This window comes from Gymnodraco acuticeps, unplaced genomic scaffold (genome assembly GCF_902827175.1).
Source record: "Gymnodraco acuticeps unplaced genomic scaffold, fGymAcu1.1, whole genome shotgun sequence".
NCBI lineage: Eukaryota > Metazoa > Chordata > Actinopteri > Perciformes > Bathydraconidae > Gymnodraco > Gymnodraco acuticeps.
In genome coordinates this window covers 1,558,212-1,572,319 of record NW_022990940.1, presented here as the reverse complement: position 1 = coordinate 1,572,319, position 14,108 = coordinate 1,558,212, and the positions used below count along the sequence as shown (strand labels likewise).

General features: G+C 42.7%; 1 protein-coding gene across 1 annotated transcript in view; it reads right to left on the bottom strand.

Annotated features, from left to right (window-relative positions):
• Nucleotides 1-400: 400 nt before the first annotated feature.
• kmt2cb (lysine (K)-specific methyltransferase 2Cb) overlaps nucleotides 401-14,108 on the bottom strand; it is a 75,223-nt gene continuing 61,515 nt past the window's right edge. Inside the window, 19 exon segments of the mRNA XM_034234401.1 lie at nucleotides 401-2,232; nucleotides 2,350-2,458; nucleotides 3,010-3,083; nucleotides 3,168-3,284; nucleotides 3,375-3,476; nucleotides 3,478-3,550; nucleotides 3,665-3,807; nucleotides 3,919-4,055; nucleotides 4,375-5,491; nucleotides 5,579-5,689; nucleotides 6,116-6,255; nucleotides 6,721-7,003; nucleotides 7,108-7,244; nucleotides 7,382-7,566; nucleotides 7,680-7,827; nucleotides 8,364-8,493; nucleotides 8,592-8,756; nucleotides 10,222-10,413; nucleotides 10,651-12,306. Of these exon segments, the coding sequence (XP_034090292.1) occupies nucleotides 2,140-2,232; nucleotides 2,350-2,458; nucleotides 3,010-3,083; nucleotides 3,168-3,284; nucleotides 3,375-3,476; nucleotides 3,478-3,550; nucleotides 3,665-3,807; nucleotides 3,919-4,055; nucleotides 4,375-5,491; nucleotides 5,579-5,689; nucleotides 6,116-6,255; nucleotides 6,721-7,003; nucleotides 7,108-7,244; nucleotides 7,382-7,566; nucleotides 7,680-7,827; nucleotides 8,364-8,493; nucleotides 8,592-8,756; nucleotides 10,222-10,413; nucleotides 10,651-12,306 (5,112 nt within the window). The 3' untranslated portion in view covers nucleotides 401-2,139.

Below are 14,108 nucleotides of genomic sequence, written 5' to 3'. Positions count from 1 at the left end.
TGTGATTTTCTGAGACTGTTATGATAATGGTAGTAATATCTTTATTGTTGGTCAGAGAAAACACAGAATGAAGTTAGGGCTCTGGGAAATAATGGGTATGTATACCATCTATACATGTATCTGCAATAAATAATGGAAAATGTTGCTAATGGCAGCCCTAACAGGGGTCACAAGGCAAACAGCCTGGAAACCGCGTATTTTCTTGTATTCCAAGCAATAAACTTAACTTCCTCTAAAAATTACTGTAAATTATTACTAATTATGTATTTATGAAAATAATCGTTATACTTTGCTTCGATACAATAAGTCTCCAATATCAAAAGCTAGGGAAATGAAAGATATTTACAGCTTAATAGTCAACAATTGAAAATACGATAATTGAAATTACGTACACAGATGGTTAACATGTAAAATAGTTTATTTTTGTAAATGTTTCTAAATTCAATTCCACAAACTCCAAACCTCATACTCTGTACACTTCAAAAGGCATTTTCAAAAAAAAGAAGGAAAAAAAAAGGAAATAAAAATCTGACTACACAACCAAGAAAATGTAGCACAAACACACTGGCAGGATGATATAATATCATACAAGAGAAAAATATCCAAGAAACAATTTTGTTACAACCATTCATTGAGAAAATATATACAATTGAGTCTTCGGAAAGTTAAAAAAATACATGCCATATACATTACAAGTTCTAAGACTGTCTCCAAAATTTTACAGTCGACTTGAAATTGTGCACGCAAAAACTCTTCCGTTTCTAAGCATGTGACTTGTGAAGTGTCAGTATAAGAAATATTTCTGATTAAGGAGAATGCCATTTCAGTCCAAAAAAAAGGTAGAACACCCTCCGGTTCCAAACACCAGTTCCCTGTTACGATTCTTCCTGTCACACTGGTTCGTCTAACTCACAATATCATTAGACGTTTGCACCTTATTTTAAAAAGCAATGTAAAAACAAAAAACAGGTAAATACATGTCGGTGTTTCTATACGTGTTAAAAAGTTAAAAAGTCATTTTTGGGTTTCAAAACCTAATTCACAGTTCTTTAAAATCAAACCTGATTAACAGCAAACAGATCACACTGATCCCTCACTATTTGAAGAGTCTTTCTTTTCTTGATTCTGTAACTGATAACTCGTTACGTTAGTCAACAAAAATATTTCTTTTTTTGAGTGGTCAAAGCATGTGTAAGTCACAAAACACTACGCTACAATACCTTACTTTTAATACAACAAAAATACTTTGTGAATTATTGTGGTTATATTACAAATTCTGTACAGAATAATCATAATATATACTCTCAAACTGAAATAACATCCATCTTAAATAAATTTCAATGACAAACGGAACAAAAACAATTTAAAAACACCCAAACATCGAGAAGGTTAAGGTAGTATTTGGTCGGTTATTCCTATAGTTTTCTTTATGTACATTTATACAATAGTAACAGCATGTCTTCCTCAATCTTTAAAAACAAAAGTAATCTAGCCTTCTTTAACTCAATCTCATCATTTTGAGACTAAAATTCATTCACTCAGTAATAAATACAAAACCTCTCGAATTCCACACAAATCACATGACAGAGACCTATGATAAAACTGACTCATGGAATCAAGTATTTAAAAAGTTTTCGGGTGTGTGTTTTTTTTTGTATATTTTCTTTTTTTTAGTGCAAGTTAATATTCCCTTCGCGGTATTCGTTGCTGTACATTCCTCATTCAGTGATGTCTACATTTAGTCATACGGTATACATTGACAGTATGAAACAAAAGGGCCTGCCCTTAGTAAGCAATAAGGCCGCACCCTGCACAGTGCTTTCTCATTCGCTGGTGGATTCCGCACCCCATGTACACCCAACAGACACACAGACACATACAGACACACAGAGGCATCTCATACAACAGAGCCCCTCACATATGGCACGAGTCACACCCTGCTACTGTGTTACATCTCCCTTCCTCCGGCCGATTTCCTCTCCGTCGTCTCGATGAACCCACATGTGAATTCATTTATCTCTCAGGGCTCAGGCCTTCTGCTCATTCATAAAATGACTTTAATGTGAAGCCTTTTTTTCTCTGTGCAGAGATCCCAGCATCCACTCTATAGCAAGGAATGCATTTAAGTTTGTCGTTTCCTCAGTTAATCCACTTCCTGCATTCGGGAGCTCCACAGAGGCAAGCAATCTTGTTCTGACCCGCCACAGTGTCAAACTGGTAGTCAAAACAAAGCTGGGAAACAGGGAGAGAGTCATCAGTTTTTAAGTATCGTCATCATTTATGCTTTTGACAAGATTCAAATCAGTCGTTTAAGCAAGAAGTCTAATCGAAAAAAATTAAAATATTCACCTCCTCTCCTTTTTCAACTCTGCGATTGCAGCTGATGATGATTTTGTAACCCCGCTCAAATGTGACCACCTCAGCAACACAGTTAGGGGCACAAGAGTGGTTGACATATCTAAAAAAAAAACAGAAGTGAAAAACAGATTTCAAACACAATCACACAACTTTCTCGGCATGAATGTGAAGAAACGTAGCTTTTGTATTTAAAATAATTGCAAATTACAATGATATATTCTTTACATAAATCAAGTTTGGTTTGGATCTGAATTTTGAAAATTGGAAAATGCATTTCCTTTAACTAGATTTCTAATGCTACTACCACTGCTACTGATACTACTTAATATTATACTTTTCCTATTCTTTGTCAAATGTATTTTATTTTTTTAATAATAAAGGCTGAAGCATTTATTTATCTCTGTGAAGCTTGTTTATGTTATTGTGTTTTTGAAAGTCGGTTGAATGTGTGTAAGTGTAAAAGGATTTTTAAAAAGCATGTCCTTTGTGGCAGAAGGGCAATACAGGCATAACAGATTGAATAGGGCACCATCTTGAAAAAAACAGTGTGCAGAAGAGCAGTGTCCTTGATTTGGAGCTGCAGGACAATGAACAACGTTATTAAATGTTCTCTTTAAAAATGTCACAATAAGCAAAGGAATCTCACAGTACCTTGCTAGCCCTCCAGTTCGAGTGGCATCTACAACGTGTTCGCTGTCGATGCGGAACATGAACACTGTTCGGTTCTGTCGAGAAGAGAAGAGAATTAACATGCCGTTTGTAGTGGAAGGGGAATTTCAGCTTTTAATATATTCAAATCAGATGAATACCTGAGATTTGTAGATCTTCTCCTTGCTGACGGCGACCTCATTTCGGAGGACGGTTCCATTGTACTCGATCACCATAGTTTGTTTTTCGATGTCTCTCGCAGCAAACAGCCCCAGGCCCTGCGAACACATCACACACACAAAAGGTATTCATTCTGTCCACATGACTCCGTATCAAAAAGCTGAGAAAGCATCTGATTGGACACTGACCTGGATGCGGGAGCGGGCCAGGTAGACATTGGCTCTCCACTCGCTCTTCATCCAGCGGTACTGAGAAGACCTGGGGTGCATTACTGCAGTCTTGCTAGGGGGGGGCGCCACCTTCTCCTTGGGCCACATTCTGGTTAGACCGGGCAGTGCTGCTGGATACAGCTATCGCATGTGGCCTTTATGTGAAAAGGGGGATGTAATGAAAATAAAATTGCAAATATAATAATACCCTTTGTGTTGTACTTGGTGACAACATACAGATAACTAATGTCAGCTGCACTCAAATGTACCTGATCACCAGCGAGGTGAAGGGAGAGCTGGTTCTCGGCTGCGCGCGAGCACTGCCGGCTGGATTGAATATGAGAGGCAGCTCCACAAGAGGGTGGCGTCCGTAACGGAACGAGTACCTGACACAAGCTTCCACTCCTGGGAGCTGGAATAAAAAAAAAGGTTTTAAATACCGCAGCCTCTACAGAGTATGACCTAAGCAATTCTCAAAAATGTATATCGTTTAATCTGAGTAAAACCACTAAAACCGACAAACCGATTCAGAGATCTTGGTGACTGCGGGGACTGTGAGGCCAAACAAGTCCTCTCCTTTCAGGTAAACAGGGAAGAGCTTCAGAGTGCCTACTTCATTCCTCTTCTCTGAAACAGGACCCAGAACTTTGTCCCACACTCCTAATAACAGAGACAAAAATACATGGTACGAAATTAGCAAGTAAATTAAATAATGTATATAATAAGTAAAAACACTAGAGTTAGAATTATAGCAGTCAAAGAGAGTGGACATTTACAATGATGTTGCATATTATATATATAAAACTGCAATGGCCTTGTATGGATTGTATCTCTCCCTTTATTTATACATTTGTATTACACTATGCTTTATTATGCTTCTAATGTATATTTGTGTCATATTTGTTACTGCAAAATACAACTATAGGACAAAAAAATACAGCATAACAAGTAAAAAATGAAAGATTATGCAAGAACAGACCTTTAGCAGAGCTGTCAGTCAGGACCAGGTCTTTGTAGCCCTGTTCGATGACTTTGATGGAAAACTCCGGCACATTCTCTCTGTCCTCAACAGAGCAGACGTAGCGGCATCGGTGGTTGCCATGACGCATGCTCCAGTAGATGCGGCAAGTCTCGTAGCCAACTGGAAAGATGGCTGTGTTGGAGTGGAAGGCTGCCATTTGTAGAGGGGTGAGTTGGCCGATGGCGTGCAGCACCAGGCTGCCCACTCTGAAGGTGTAACCCAACTCGGGCTGCCGCACCGCCGTGGCAATCTGACGCACCTCGTCTCTTTGCACGTAGACGCGCCTGAAGACAGCGAAACAACGCAGCTCGTGATCCAGCGCCTGTCCGGCGGTCCCCCGGGGCCTGTGGGCGTGGCACAGCATGGTCTTGTCCTTGAAGAAGGTGCAGTGAGCTTGCAGAGCGCAGGTGAAGTGGTAGACGTTGGTGCAGCGCAGGCGGTTGCAGCCGCTCGTGGCTCCGATCTGCTGGCAGTAGGCGCAGCGCACCGTTTGGCCGCGACGCATTGCGAGCTCCACGTTGATGAGGGCGCCGGCCTGCGTTTCGTACACCTCGGTCGACCACAGGGCACAGTTTAGGTGAACCCACACATCGAGGTCTAGATTGAGAAGTCGCGCAGGGCCGTCGGTGATCCCGTCTCCAAACTGGTGGCAGAAACAGCAGCGCCGGTGGTCCCGCAGAGAGACAGGAGGGCGCAGCGAGGCCCCGAGCTTCTTCAGGAGCTCGTCGATCTTATCTTCATCTGTGAGTTGGGAATTCCCTCTAGGCACTACGACCTGGACCGTCCACTTCCTCCAGCGGAGTCCTTTCTGTCTCTTTCCCTGGTGCCAGCCGTCATGAGATCTCTGCCGAGCCTTTAGCTTCACCGTGACTTTGATGGCATCGGACTTCATCTCCATCTTGGATGTGCCGCCTGCCATGGGGAAGGGAATAGGAGGAGTGGAGGGGGGAGACTGCTTGGGCTGAAGCTGAGCCAGGCAATGAACATCCAGCGATGACATGTTGTTGTTGTACTGGTGGGACGTTTTAGAAAGGCTCTCCGATTGCTCGCAGGAAGGGAGAAGGGACACTGATTCCTGAAAAGACAAGAGCCATTATGTAAGGCATAACACCTAAAATAATCATATCAACCACATGTGATTTAGAGCCACTGCAGTACAAACCTTTGTTTGTGTGGTTGATCTGGATTGCACGGGTGTTGAGGAACAGTAGAGAAGGAAGCAGCTGTGACTGCAGAAGACCAGATCTTCAGATTTAAAACGGCCTCCAGATTCCTAATGAGGGAAATCAGTTTGAGTTTTAACAGCCTGACTAAGGAATGTTTAATCAGAGCTCGACCAACGTGAGCTGCTTAAGCTCAACTGAAGTTATGAAATAAACATCAAAAACATACAATATTGAAATAACCAAAATCCTAAAGATTAAAGTCATGGGGTATTTAACCTACTAATTAATCTGAAACTGATTTAACTACAGCGGGGGAGATTTACATAATCAGAGGATATATGCATTAATACTGCTGTGCTGCTGTGTGTGTATGTCTATGGTTCCTTAGGCTGAATGTAGATAATCTATCCTCTAAGGTAAAGTCAGGGCATCCAGTCATGGCTCATTTAGTTTATGGAAAATAATTGCAGAAGGTGTTCTGTCTACTTAATATCCACCCTGCTGACTTTTGGAGTATTTAACTACTCTAGTACCTTCATGTGGGCGGGGAGATCTTTGATGGATTTCTGGACTCCATTTCCCAGAACCACCACCTTACAGTTGCAGCACCAATGAGGTCTACATCCAGGGCTGCCAGGCGTCCTCTGGTCAGGCCCTCGAGCTAGAGCTGCGCCTGAAGAAACAGAGAAACAGGATTTTATAATTAACTTTATAGCAATGCATTCTCTCTGATCATCTACAATGTTATGGCGCTGGTCTTAACGTTACCAAATAAATATGGGTTCGGAAAATAAATCAAAGTGTATTTATATGGCCTAATATCCAAACGCACGTTTGTCTCAGTGGGCTTAACATTTATGACAGTGCTTAAAGATCAATACAATTACACGAAAAAAATAAGAGACAAGATAGAATGTAAAATACAAAAAAAATATTATTTGATGTAATACAATTACATCAAATACAACAAGACAATAAAAAGATAATCAAAATAAACTGCCTATTACAGAAGTACAAATAAATTAGGAATACAAAATTACAGTTTGGCCTTTTTTCACAGGAAGTAATTATTCTAAGCTTCAATTAGACATGATATTTAATAAGAAAGGCTCTTTGCAATTGAGTTTTATTCCCTCACCTGGGCTGTTGGGATGGAAACGGAAATGATGTGCCTGCTGCTGATGCATCATGGCCTGAGGTCCGCCGTGTCTCATCATATGTCCCATGCGTCCTTGCATTCCGCCATTGTCTCCCTGTCCGTGGTAGAGCATAGAAGGCCGAGGCTCCATGCCGTGTGGGCCCATCCTTTGACCAGCGAGTATAGATAGGGGCCCTCTGTCTGGGGTGCTACTGACCTCGTAGCTACTGGGGATCTTCACGCCTAGGAGGTCTGAAATGGCTGCCACGACACCTGTGATGTTCTGAGATAGAAACGTATGGTTTGTTTAGTCTTCGTGGTGCATGTATGTAAGAAAAAGGATATGGATAGTTGTAGAGGAATCTGTTCCACAATATATATGCTTACCTCTGCTGCAGCTGGTCTCATTGTGATAGCTACAGACACCAGGCCTAGTTTGGAATCATTAGACATGGAGCCAAAGGGGGAGCCGAAGAACATTGCAGAAGGCTCTGTTTTGATAACCTGCAGTTTGATTTCTGACCCTGGAGAATCAAATAGGAAATGTTAGCCAAAACACTGTTGCTGGAGTTGAGTGTTTGAAATGCATACACAAATTATGAATACATTACAGAAATATAGGAATAATTGTGTTGAGTTTTTCCGAGTTGTGTGGATTTACCTTTCCCATCAGGAGCAGGAAGCATGGGGAGGACAGGTGACAGGCAGGGGGACAGAGGCTCCTCCTTCACCAGAGACAGGTCAGGGTAGCGACTGATCTCCATGCCAACAACGCTTTCAGGAGAAGAGGATGGAACAAAACTGTCTGGAGTATCTCTTTCCTTGCAAGGCTCCTGTCCTCTGTTGCTGAAGAAATCAAAAGAAAACCCCTTCTGTCATCATCATGTTGCCTAATACATTATTACAGGATTAATCAACACGAAGACAAACTGAATGACAGAGTTTTTGTATGCATTTACCTGAGCTCCTCCTGGTTGTTGTGAGGAGGGGTGGGGAGGGAGGCTGGGACATCCACAGTTTTGGGCCCCTGAGCAATGGCCCTGGCTAGAAGGTCTTCCTCAGTCCTGAATGGGACATGCAGCGGCTTTGGGACCAGGCCTTTGGACACTGTATGAAACAGGAAGGCGCACAATGTTAATACACTCGAGGTTAAATGTATACATGTGGCACATTTCTTACCACATGGCAAAGTGCTTTACAGAAAACACAGATAAAAGCAACAAATGATAAAAACAAAACAAAAAGACAAGTACATTTATTTTAAAATGATTGTAAAACAGGTATTTAGCTGAGATTTGATGGTCGTCTTCATAGTTTCAAATAATAAGCAAACTTCTGGCAATCGAGAAGACAGAGTGGGGAGATCTGATACGGGGTTATCTCCTCTTGCACTTGATGTAGCTCTTGTATCTTCTCCTGCACTTTATATGTCGTAGCTGCTACATTGTACTGCCATGTGGTAAATAGGGAGGGACTACGGATGGAAATGAGCTCAAAGCTAAAATCCGGCATATTTACATTTGAAGCATTATTTGTTTAAAGTGTTCATCGATGTGCATTCCAGTCCCTGTTCAAATAAACGATTAAATGAATGAAATGATACGTAAACGTTTTTTGCGAGATACATCGTTCTGAAAGCTTACCCATGGCAGCAGCTTTGCTGGCCAGCTCTTCAGTTGTGGCAAATCCATTGATCATTTTCTGTCGGTTCACAGGTGGTGGGGTTGGAGGAAGAGACGCTGGTGGTGTTGGTGGATTGCTCAGGTTACTCTGCTGTAGGAACCAATACAGTGTCAGCATGGCATGATGCAGACATCTTAACATCACAACATCACTCTGTTTACCCAGTAAGTGAGGTAAGCAGATCTCACCTTGTAGGCCAGTTGGGAGTAGTAGTCACAGACTCCATCGAGTGAGGCGCTGCCAAATGTACCAGCCAGGAGGCTCTCTCCGTTCAGCTGACTGCTGCCATAGGGAGCGAAATGGGCGAAGTTGACCCCAATCAGAGGCTCCATGAGGGGCAGCAGGGAGAGCTGCTGTGGGGAGAGAACCACAGGATCAGGGGAAGGGATCGGAGTAAAATAAAGTGCAATAGATGCTAGAGCCCCAAACCCCTAACAGAATATTACAGTCTATAAATATAAGCACTAAAAACAAACAAAAATAAGAAGACCTAACATAGTAAATATTATTTGATAGTTAAGATGATCTAATCATAAACAGCTTCGTTCATCGTGGATATAAGGATTTCTCATACAAGAAAAACCCTTCCTCCACCACTAAGGCTATTAAGCAAATGAAGCGAGCATTAACTGTGTTTGGTATAACATTTTCGGTTACTATACCATGTTCATTTGCCTATTTATGGTACAGAAAGAACTGTCATAAGTCAGTGAGTGGGTTTGCGAGACTATCAATAGTAATTTTTAAAGCTCAAAAAGGTGTTGTTTTTTAAATTTGGTGGTCATTTCTTACCATACATAGGTATTTCATGTCCTGTAATATTAGATGTCACCGCTAAATGCACTTTAATACAGGGGTATCTCCTCTTGCACTTTAGGTATCTCTTGTATCCTCTCTTGCACTTTATATGTCGTTGCTGCTAAATTGTATTACCATGTCATAAATACTTGTGTATGCTGCTCTTGCATATTTAGTTTTTGCTATGTTTGTAAAATGTAAACTTCTTAAATGTTTTATGTGAGGGACTGCGGATGGAATTTAGCTCAAAGCTAAATCTGGCACTGTTACGCTTGACACATTTTAATGTTTTAAGTGTTCATTACTGTGCATTGTCCCTGCCAAATAAACGATAAAATATATATATATATATATATATATATATATATATATATATATATATATATAGTCCCCCTTAACGGCCATCTCTAAAAATGTGACCTTGAGTTTGGATTTAATAAAAACAATTCTCAAGTAAAATCTCTAGTCCAGTTATCAACCTTGCTGCAAAGAACAAGGCGGGTAAAAAATAGCAGAATCAAACAGTTAAGTGTACAATAAAGTAAATAATATTTTCCAGCTCAAAGCCACAGTAAGTTACAATTTACAGTTTAGTTAAAATTGCGAGAAATTAGTAAACAACATGGTTGCACATTTCATGTTGCTAAGATGCGTGTACTACAGTTTAAATGAGTGAGACAGCTTCATAACATTTAAATAAATAAGCGTCAATCAATGAGGGACTTGAAATATAATAGCAAATCTCCTTCCACTCTCCTCAATAATAACAGCTTGTGTGCAGCTGTCATCCAACAAGTACCTAATTATAGTAATATGCTTATAATATGTGAAATTAGTGTCTGTGCACTTGGTGGGGACCGTTTTCTATTCTGGCAGTAATTAATACTTTACAATTCTGATTAAAGCATTCAGATTTCCAGCTATTGCTTTCTACCATCTGTTGTTCCCAAAGATGTGCAGCAGTGGAGCTTCAACCATTTCTATAAAGAGCAGGTTACAAGGTGGTCAAATCAATCTTACCTGTTTGATTTGGGTCATTACAGTGTCAGGCCCAGAGTGCATTAGTTGCCTCTCATCCCCTTCCTTTTTCCTCTTCTTGTAGCGCGAGGCAGGTTTCTCTCCTCCTTTCGGAGCCCTTTTGTTCCTTCCTTTCTTCTTCTCCTGTTCGGGGATCACAGGTCCAGAAAAGTCTTGAGTGCCATCAGAGTACGCCTGCAGATGAGAGAAAGATTTAAATACTTGCATATAAAAAAGGCATGAATTAACTTCAAATAACTTGAGCAGCATTATGTCTAATAGTTAGATGTTTTCAAACAGAACTATGACTCATTCAAAGATCATCAGCAGTGACTAATTTAACCACCTCCCACCTGAATCACTTAGCCAGTCTATGACTCACTATGATCACCCCCTCACTGATCTAATTGTATGACTAACAGAAGAACTGACCCCATTGCTGTCCATGGAGCTTTGCCTCAGCAGGGCTTTGCAGTCAGCGAGCTCCTCCTCCTCTGAGCGGATGCTCTCATCCAACCTCTGCTGGGAGAATCCAGATGGAGGTGTGCTCTTGTTCTTCAGAAGGTGTTTCAGTAGTTCATTACCAGCCTCCCCCTTGTTTGGACTTTGCCCAGCAGGGAAGGGAGACCCACTCCCTTTATTGCCCTCCTGCTTCACAGAGCTCATTCCTGAGCTGATGTGCCCGTCCCGAGGCCCATGACACTCGCTGGCATCAGTCTGCTCCAGCTTTATGTTGCTAAGGATCCTGTCATGTTCCTGAGCCTGGGCTCTTGACATGTCTGATAAGAGACCAAGATGTCCGGACTGGCCTCCAGAGAGCTGCCTCTCCAGCTCTGAGTGACTGGGGGTGGAAGATCCCAGTAAGGGGGACCTTGACAAGTCCTGGTCACCGAATAGATGGGTGTTTCTGGTTGGAGTTGAGGAGGTGTCCGACACACACGGGGTGAGAGGGGCTGTGAGGTCTGAGTGTGGAGTTGAAGGGGTCTTGACTGAGTCTGCGTCATCATCCTTTTTCTTTTTGCGGTTTCTCTTCTTTTTCCCCTTCTCATCCGGGATGATGTTGGAGTAGAGTTGGATCAGAGACTGACCTGAGCCCGGGAAGTTAGACGGCAGAGGTGTAGAAGAGTCGACTCCAAATGGGGGACCCTCACCTGGCATCTGAAGCATCATTCCTGGTCCACTGAACTGACGAGGTCTGGGTTGACCCTGGGGGAAATTAGGTGCTTGTAGAGAAAGATTATCAGGCCCAAAACCAGGCCCCATGTCACGGGGCATCATCCCATTGCCCATCATGGCCCTCCTTTCCCCTTGCATAAAGGTCCCAGGTGGTGAGCCCATGCCTGGCTGCATGCCCTGCTGCTGGGGGAACATTGGTGCGAGTTGTTGCTGTTGCTGCATAGGAGGCCTTTGGGGCTGCATGAAGTCCTGTGGCAGCTCTGCGTTAAAAAACGGCATCTGAGAGAGAGGCGCCATGTTGCCATCAGGCCCCATCATCCCTTGCTGCTCCATTTCCATACGGTGTTTCAGGGCCCTCTGACGTTCAACTTCCTGCATGAGCTGCACCCGCTGTCTCTCCTGCTGCTCCCTAAGCCTCTCCCTCCTCTCCCGCTCCTGGAAGCCTTCACTGAATGGATTGTTGTCATCGAACTTCATACTACCTGACTGCATGGGTTTTACACCCCCTGGTGGAGCTGGGGGTGTCTGGGGATCCACAGGCAGTGGTGGGTGTTGAGGTATATTACCCATTGGCATCTGAATAGGTTGGCCTGGATTTCCGACAGGTACCTGGGGGGGCATTATAGGGGGCATTATAGGGGGCATTATAGGGGGCATTCCTGGTCCAGCCATGGGCAATGGAGCACCTGGATGCCAGCCGGGTGGCGGGTTGGGCATATTCTGAGCTGGATTGGGCTGGCCAGGATGAACAGGCATCTGCATGATGGGATTCATTGGGGGTCCGCTGGGGACCATGCCAGCAGGGCCAGGCATCGCGTGCATCCCAGGCATTATGGGGGTCATATTGTTTTGCTGCTGTTTTACCCGGTACTCCTCTATCAGTTCAGCATGCTCCTTCTGCTGCTTGCGGATCTAAAACAAAACATATTCAGAATAATTGTTATTGAGTTTCTCTATGAAATTACCAAAGAAATCACTTTCATCACTTTCAAGGCATTGTATCACTTAAAAAGCAAATTCACAAGGACACAGGTTTACCCAAGAGAGGACATGAATGGTTTGAATTTTAAACAGTAACTGAAGAAGAATTCAACTTTAAAAGCAGGAGTTGGAAAGTACAATGAGCCAGGATTTTGTTTTGAGCACTGCTCTTTTAGCGAGTCAAGGCAGGTTGACAGGTACATTGCTGACAAAGGCTGTGTGTTTGGAATCTGTGAGATATCACTTTTTCAAGCCACTTGAAAGAAAATAGTTTATAGCATACACTATACCTACATTATCTGTTAGATCATTCAGATTAAATTATTTAATATTCAATACCAATAACAAAGATGATAAATCTGAGAATTATGTAATAAAAAAAAAACAGGAAAGGTAAAAAATGGTATCTTTTACATCGGTGCATTCCAGGTGCATTCACACCTAATAGTCCGCTTCTCTGATGCGCACCAGACGACTGTTTGTTACATTGTTTCATTTTTCAGAAGGTTCGGTTGGCGTTCACACCATGGTTCACACAGGCAAAACTCAAACGGACTATACACTTTAAACACAAGTCATGTGCACAGAAATGCTGTTCAACCATTGGTCAGACATTAAGGGGGTAAAAACGCAAATCCCGGCAATTTCTACCGGAGCCTCCGCCATGCAGCATCGGCACTTTCGGCAGGTTATTCTCATGCTGCTGTTAATCTGGAGATCAACAGACTCTAGCGGCCCGCGCATATGATTATATAATCAGTAGGGCTGTCAAACGATTAAAATGTTTAATCAGATTAATCACAGCTTAAAAATTAATTAATCATGATTAATCACCATTCGAACTATTTTCCAAAATATGCCATTTATTTATGTATATTGTTGTGGGAATGGAAAGAAGGCGGATATATCCATTTCACATACAGTATCTATGTTTATTATTAAAAAATTCTGCGTGTCAAAATGAAAGACAACCCACACACCTATCAATTATCAAACCGTGGGGTCTTAATTCATTACGTGTTGATTTCTATCAACGGGGGAGTACTTCAGGAAAGTCGACAGAGGGGGGGGCGGCGGCGGCTAGTGGAGTACTTCGTGACCACAGTGTGAACGTTGTGATCAGCTGTTTTAGCGCAGTTCTCCAGTGAAGGGGGGGGGGGGGGGAAGTCTCCCTCCGCCACCGGTTGACGTAGTTTTGGCACAATTCCGTTGTACAGACCGACATTAACAGCAGCCCTGTCTGTGCACACGGAGACCGACTCTGTCGTCCGGTGATCTAACCGCCTTCTGGAAAAGCTTCACAAGTACATCGGTACGCAAATGCGCTTTGTGACACAAGTGACGGTACGCATTTCAGATTACGCACATAACCTGCGTACCAGTTATGTGCACCCCTGTACTACAGCAAAAGTATTCTCAGTCGGGACTTCCTGCAACAACACCACGCCGTTATCAAAGATGTTCTATTGAGAAGACGATCACTACGTGACAAAAGTTTTCAAAACCGTGGCTACTGAAATCAATCTTACTAACTGCTGTCTGTGCAATTTACTCCGCGCGAGTTGGCAGACTTTATTTTGCTTCCTTTAACATCATTTTGCATGGTGGGGCTAAGCCATTTCTTGGTATGGGTGTAGCCTACCCCAGCCATACCCTGGCGCTGCCACTGGTGGGATGTATGGGGCGGGCCATTCTGCACATGCGTTAAATGCGTTAAATATTTTAACGCAATT